At 33.6% G+C, this 7,599-nt stretch overlaps 1 protein-coding gene across 1 annotated transcript; it reads left to right on the top strand.

Moving 5' to 3' along the window:
* The first annotated feature begins 663 nt into the window (after positions 1-663).
* On the top strand, positions 664-6,046 carry LOC110023300 (probable tyrosine-protein phosphatase At1g05000). Its single transcript, XM_020722621.1, has 5 exons — positions 664-1,127; positions 1,220-1,313; positions 5,257-5,314; positions 5,419-5,462; positions 5,556-6,046. Exons 1-5 carry the CDS (start codon positions 949-951, stop codon positions 5,751-5,753), a joined length of 573 nt encoding a protein of 190 aa, XP_020578280.1. The 5' UTR covers positions 664-948; the 3' UTR covers positions 5,754-6,046.
* Positions 6,047-7,599: the final 1,553 nt, after the last annotated feature.

Below are 7,599 nucleotides of genomic sequence, written 5' to 3'. Positions count from 1 at the left end.
ATGCTCTATTATATATATATATATATATATAATCTTAATTTGTCCATGAGTCACACTTAATAAAAAAGAGAGAGAAGAAGAAGTACAATATAATAAATAATAATCAGTCTTATCGATTAGACTTTTCTCATAAGAAATAGCGTTGTATATGTAAATGACCTCATTGACATAATAATTTCTCTTATTCCTTTACCTTTTAGATATAGTCCCACATCATCTATATGTAAAAGAATCATTGTTAGAAATCATATTTAAATGTAAAAATGAGCTTCTGTATTGCATACAATGCTGTCACATGAACTATTTTATTTTTTGTTATTTTCAGGAAATATTTTAAAATAAAAATTATATTACGGACTAAATTGAAATGAATAAAATATATAAATTTGTATGGCTCAAAATTTAATCAAAGGAACTAAAAAGAAAAAAAATATGAATTATAATCAAACTTAATAAAAATATGATTATTCAAAAGATAAGTTCATTTATAAAATAAAATTTTTGAGAAAGGAAAAAATATTGCATGCGAATGATCTACAAATATGTTCTTGATAATATTATGATATAATTTTGATAAAATAACATTATAATAATATAAATAATATCCAAATATTATTATCGACACATAAAATTACATCAGAATTATTGGTGATGACCATGTTCAGACATCTGAGAGAACATGACGATGTATGTTTGCAGAGAAAACCGTCAACTCCAACAGCCTAAAAGTTCCTTTCTCGTCGGTCTTAAACCAAACTTGTCGATCTCAATATAAAAGAGTTGACGATGTTTGGCTACTGCAGCAAGAAACCAGAGATAAGTTGCTTTCACACCTCTTCTGGAAATCAACCTCCATGCAATTTCTTATATTGACCGTCTCTCTGTAATTTCTTCCCCAATCGCTTTGTTATGACATCATAGCGAATAAATATTTTGAAATCCGGTGAAATGGGACAGCCGCCGAGGAGGACTGCGGAATTTGAGGAGTTCGCCGCCGAGGTGGAAGAGGAGCTGCTTCTTCTGCCGCCGCTCAACTTCGCGGTGGTTGAAACCGGTGTTTTCCGTTCAGGGTTTCCCGAAACTGACAATTTTAAATTTCTTCAAACTCTCCGGCTTCGTTCTGTAGTGTGAGTGCATCGATTTCAAATTATGTTCTATGCATTTTTTTATTATTATCGTTATTTTGGATTGATAAATGGATTACTGTGGGTAATTTCAGGTATTTGTGTCCGGAGGAATACCCGGAGGCCAACATGGAGTTTCTAAATGTAAATGGGATTAGGCTCTTCCATTTTGGAATTGAGGGGCGCAAGGTAATGAGTTTAATTATTTATTGGTTTTGAGATGGATGATTGCTTGCTTATTTTTTGATTGATTACATGCCTGTATCATTCGATGATTTCTCCTGGTTCAGAAAATTGTTGAGGGGCAAAGCATGTTTTAAAAAATGGCTAAGTTTGATAGTTTCATCATTTGGTTGGAATGGTTAGAAAATCCACATTGATTTAAGCTCTGAAAGTCCTCTCAAAACCTCATGGTTTGTGCATAAGTTTTTGTTTTTGTTGATTATATGATATGTTCCGGTCATGTAGCTGTTTATTTTATTCCATCTCCTACCTTAGGGCAATAGAAAGTTCTGAGATCAATTTCTAGGTTTTTAGTCATGTTATAAAATGCCATTTTTATTCTAGGGATGTGGTCGATCAATGGTGTTGAACCTTTATGTTATTTCTCATGGAATGCAATTTGCTGGAAGATGTATATTTATTAAAATATCTTCTGAATGAAAGAATGAAGATATTCTAACAATTAATAATGGCTCATGTATTCTACAAGTTAGTGATAGTATTGATTTCAAAATTAATTTTTGATTTATATTAAGCATAGTTGAAATTAATATTGTCTTTTGTCAACTTAGAAAGGCTTGCTATATATAGAAACATTTTGTTTGGACTGGGAGGTGCAAATTCAAGTTCTTAAAATTATTCCAAATTTCAGTTGTATATCAGTCTTCTATCGAAACTGAGAGAAGCCATATGTAATTGCTAGAGTAGGGGATGAGACACAAAATGAAACCCTCTTTGTGGGATCTTTTTGCTGTTTCCTCAATGATTTGGATATCTTTTTGCTGTTTCCTCAATGATTTGGACTTTATATCTAATTTAATTCCTTTGGATTTTCTAAATATACCGAAAGACGGGACTAAACGGTAATTTGGGGTAAGCTGCAGAAGTAATTCTAACAATTGATACTCAACAAAGAAAACATTTTTCAGTGTTTTATCTTGTTAGCTTAGCGGTTTTTTATTTTTAGTTTTTTGGCTGGACTTGTGTGTTATAATAGTTCTTTAGAAAGATCTATGATAGGGGAGATGCCCATCTAAGTTAGAAATGCAATGATTTTCATGGCTAAACTGCCAAGAACTTTCATAAGTTCAAACTGGAAAGAAGGTAACTCTCAGAATGAATTAGTAAAAGGGTCCGGAAATGATAATTGGAATGAAATTTCATCTGCATGGTTTCTCTACTGCACGAAATTTAAATCAAAGTAATTACAGAAGCAAGATAGGATGTTACGTAGAAAATGAGAAGGAAAGTTGACAACTCTAACGACCTACAAAGCTTACACATGATTGTTGAGCTTTGATAAAATGAGTCAAATATTAAAAAAAAAAAATTAAAGCTTATGTGCTGTGCATATGGTGTATCTTGTTGAGTTCAAGTGAATTTGGCCATGCTCAAAATAAAAATTTTCAATTTCAGCAAGTCTCTAAACCGAAGTTGAGTTGAGTCAACTCAAACTGATTTGATTCCAATTAAACTCTAAATCAAATTGGATTCCATACAAAAATTGATTTTCAATTAATTTTATGCATAAATATGCGTATTATATCACATATTGTATTCATTGTATATTTCATTTATTGACTATTTTGGCAAATTAGAAATCAACTCGTATCAAATCTGAGTTTGTTTCAAGCTTTTTTAACAGCTTCTGCTATGTGGTTTGCTCAAAATGCTTAGTAACATAAATAGAACTCTTGCTGTGTAAATGCAAACAATTGGTTGTGTTTACTTTGCAAGGGTTTTTGGAAGGGAAAGAACTAAAATCAAGTTGGTGTTAAGTAATATCAACGCTATTGCAATAATACAATACTCTGAAGAAGTAAAAAACCTATTTATTTTTTGCCTATTTTGCACCAAACCAAAAAACCTCTTAGTTCATCTAGTTGGAAAGGATTAGATACACCAAGAAGTGAAATTAAAATATTTTTCTTAATTGATGGTGGATTATTTTTCAGAGGCTTATTAGCAAGTTTTAGCTTTGCATATTCTCATAATAATATTGCATCACCCTTTTTAATTTTACACATTCAATGCAAAAAAAATTGCAGGCTGCAATTATCATCAAGGTATCTCACTAGATTAAATTACTGCTCTGGTTTTATCATCAATGATATCTCTGGATGCTACGTATGATGTGTGAGCTTAAGGAGAAGTTGCGCCTGCTATTTTGAGGATAAAATATTTAAGTTATTTGCATGGAAAAATATTTAATTATTGTAGAACATTAATTTGTTTTCCCTGGTTTTCCTTTCTTAGTTCAACTGTTTCTCCTCCGAAGTGCTGCAACTTGTTATTACGAAGGCAGTCTCTGATAGAGAATAAGTCGTTCAGTCGTTTACATTTAGCCAATAAAACTCCCTGCAAGGCAAGGAAGTACTCGTCTATTGGCTGTTTTGAAGGAACAAAGTTTTATTTCTTATGTGAAAAACTGGTCAAATCTTCATATATATTTTTCCATTATCCTCAGGGGCAATTATATACGTACCACCCAATTCCTATGTATTTACATATCTAACATCTAAAGTTTATTTTTTTGCATTTAGACTGCCCAATATTTTCATTTCACGTAAACGGACTGTTTTCATTTTTAAAAGGTGAAATACACCTTTTCATGCTTATGTAAGCTGTAATATTAAATATGTAAATTATACATAGGTATTAGGTGCTATGTTTGTAAATCTTCCTTATTTTTGTTATAGTTCTTTCTATAAGTGATTTAATTGGATTCCTTACCCCTTGATCACTACTTTGAGAAAATGAAAGGTCACAAGAATTCATCACCATTAGCTTTTTTTTTGAAGTGCTCACATGCCTCTTTAAGATAATTTTATTTTCCTGCGGCAAGTATTTAAAGTTGCCTTTCTCATTCCATTAAGAAATATTAAATGAATTTTGTGTAAGGCACGTGATAACATGCTATTATTTACTTCTATAGTTCAGGCAGCCCAAATGGCTTCTTTTATTGTAGTACTCATGCTCCCCTTGTTTTGTTATTGATATCATGCACGATGTTAAGTTTATTGCATAATAATACTTCTCCATGATACTAATGGGATTTTGTATTAGGGCTTTTCTTTTGTTTCTAGTCCAAAAGGTTAAAGTTGCTGAATTATATGACCCATCAATAGAAAGTAGTTGGTTGCCCGTTATTTTTTAGGAGCTTCTTCTTTTTTATTTAGAGAAGTCTCAAAATGGGGGCTAAAATAGTCTTCCATTTTGAGTATTTCAACCAATATTAAAAAAGTCTACGAATTAATTTGACACTTTTGTACACTCTTGGACAAATGACCCCATATAAATAGTCAGAGGATTATTTGACAATTTATTCTAAAACAAAATTTTTTGGTTTTCAATAATCATTTGAGTGCATAGTTTGTAGCTGATTTCTTGAAGTATTAGCTTTTTGTGAGCTTAATCTTTACTATCTTTGTTGAAAACCAATTTCACTTCATCTTTTATCAGGTTGACAGGAATCCAACTGAATAACTGGCAATAGATATGGTCACAAAGGATTCATATAGTTCTTATAGTCTAATGTTGAAGCAAAAATTTAGTTTCTGCTATAGCTTTGCCAGCCCCGTTTTTAGACCTTATAAACTAGACATTTTTGAGGGATTAATCTGAAAATTATCTTTTCAATGCCCACTGTATGACTATATTTGATGGAATATTTATAACATCGCTAGCCTTTGGGAACCTATGTGAAGAACATTAACTGAAGTGGTGATCCAAAGTGAAGTATCCATTTCACATTTGGCTCGAAAATATGGATCTAAATGCATGGACGATGAAAGGACGGTTAACAAGTAATTAAATTAATGCTCTATTATAAGCAAGCAATCGATAACTATTTTGTCAGCAAGCAGATCAATATTTCTGGAAAACTGAAAGTCCTTTTTTATAAACACAGGAACCATTTGTCAACATCCCAGAAGAGATGATCCGTGAGGCTCTCAAAGTTGTCCTTGGTATCAACTAATGCATTACATTCTCAAATTATAATACTTTTTTTTTTTTGAGAAGAAAGATTTCACAACTCTGATTCTATTTCTGTTTTGCATTTTTCTTACAGATGTCCGAAATCACCCACTGCTGATCCATTGTAAAAGAGGAAAGGTATGATCTGTTAGCCTAAATGATTTTTATTTTACACTTTCAACCCTAGCAGAACTCTTTATACTAATTTATTTTTTTGGTATGTATACATAGCATCGTACGGGATGTGTAGTTGGGTGCTTAAGAAAACTGCAAAGATGGTGTTTGTCTTCAGTATTTGATGAGTACCGGCTGTTTGCCGCTGCGAAAGCAAGAGTTTCTGATCAAAGGTTCATGGAGAGGTTCGATGTAGCCAGCTTGAAACATCCATCACCGCCATTTTCCTGTTTAAAAGGATCAGCATTTGCTTGAATCGGCTTCCTTATTGCAACGAGAAAGTTTGATTAATCATGTGTATGAGTCTGGCTTTAACAGGTAAAGATCTACTATCATATGATTTGGAATATTTAGGTGGTTTGTAGAGCAGGTGGCAGTGATTGTCTGTTTTCTACCTCTCTAAAACCAACTTGTAGATAATTTTAAGAGCAATTCCATGCAAGTGGATTGCCTTTTTGAGTAAATTTGAGATTTTTGCCATATTATGTAATTGAACAATGTAACAATTATGTTCTTAAGAAATCATTTCATTATGCTTAGATAAAAGACCATGCCAAGTCCATGTGCTTCCAACTTGTGATAACTTATGATTCGTTTTATTGATTTTGGGTTAGATATTATATTATGGTATATGGCATAACCGCATCTGAGAATACATATTATATAAGATAACTAGATATAATGCAGAAGGGAGCTTACAATAAGTTCAATCATGCAATGCTGTAAAGAGGCGCCAGATAATTTGTATGTTATAGAAGAGAAGAATTTACCAGAGATGGGTGTAGTTCTGTATGTCTCTCTCTTATGTTTTCTGTAGATTATATATGATTTACTGAAGCCCGAGACTAATCAACGAGAACTCTAAAATAAAATATGAAGGACAGAACTAGTCGCCGGTATGAAGGAAATTCATAATATTTAATTCAACCATTTTCTCATGATGTCTTCTTATTTGTTCAACATAACACATTTGCATAAAATTTTGTATAGAATTGGATGGGGGCAAATAAAATAACTTTATATGAGATATCTTTCAATTTAAGTTGTTATATATTTTGTGGTTTAAGTCAAGATGCTTAATAGAATTTGCATCAAATTCCATCATATTATTTTTATAATATAAATACAACCTATTGGTGTATGTTGACCTCATTTTTGTGAGGTCTTTTCTTCTCCTCCTTAGAGCCTAGGTTCTAGCTCTAGAAATTCCTATGGACCATCTTAGAAAACTAGAATTGAGACTCACCATTCTAGAAATTCCAGCCAATTCCTATTTTCCTTTGATGTCTAGCATCTTTGGCACAAGACCATCGTCTTATGAACGAGCGGTTATGGGCTATTTTGCGAAGATTCAAGGAAAATGTTCCAAATAGGACTTCAAGCCTTAGGAAAATATCGTCACGATCTTTTTTTGTCACGTACACACACAAAGTACACGAAATTCACGGATTTGCGCGAAATCGTACTTCAATTAAGCTCAAAGGACGGGTGAAAATGCGAACTTCTCCGGATGACTTCCGACGACAAATTGGACTGCGCCAACGCGTCCGGGATACCCATTTTGGTAGGAAAGGACACCCATATTGCCATATTTTTGACACGAGAAAATTGGCGCGCAAGTCGATGAATTTGTCAAAACGACTTCCAACGGCGAAACGAACCTCACCGACGCGTCCGGAACATCAAAATTACCTTAAAAGGACATTAATTTTGTTATGTTTCGATGCATGAGTAAAAAAAAAAAAATGAATTAAAATTTTTATTTTTTTTTTTTAAATCTTAAATATTTCTCTTAAAAAATACTTAACCTAACTTTATTTATATTGCCTTGGCTTGCTTAAACCCGAGAAAAGCTTCCCACACGCGACATTTTCCTTCCTTCGCCCGTGATCGGTTCGGTCCCGTGCCCTAGCTTCCTCTCTCGCAGCCAGTTGGCGTCCCGCGATCGCAGCTCTGGCCGAGATTCCTTCCTCCCGATCGCAGCCCTAGCCGAGCGGTCCCCCCTTCCGCGTGCTCCTCGTACGCCTGCTACCCTGCGAAAACCTTCCGCGCCGTGCCACGCCTCTGCGATTCGCGACGTCACCCCCTCACGCGAGGTTTG

This window comes from Phalaenopsis equestris, unplaced genomic scaffold (assembly GCF_001263595.1).
Source record: "Phalaenopsis equestris unplaced genomic scaffold, ASM126359v1 Scaffold000224, whole genome shotgun sequence".
Taxonomy (NCBI): Eukaryota; Viridiplantae; Streptophyta; class Magnoliopsida; order Asparagales; family Orchidaceae; genus Phalaenopsis; species Phalaenopsis equestris.
The sequence above is the reverse complement of the archived record's forward strand: the minus strand, read 5'-3'. Positions and strand labels throughout refer to the sequence as shown.

Bases quoted from the DNA above. Each gene is read 5' to 3' on its own strand.
- LOC110023300 (XM_020722621.1), top strand. From the start codon at position 949: ATGGGACAGCCGCCGAGGAGGACTGCGGAATTTGAGGAGTTCGCCGCC. The intron at 1,128-1,219 runs GTGAGTGCATCG...GGGTAATTTCAG, and splicing joins CTCCGGCTTCGTTCTGTAGT to GTATTTGTGTCCGGAGGAAT. The intron at 5,463-5,555 runs GTATGATCTGTT...ATGTATACATAG, and splicing joins TCCATTGTAAAAGAGGAAAG to CATCGTACGGGATGTGTAGT.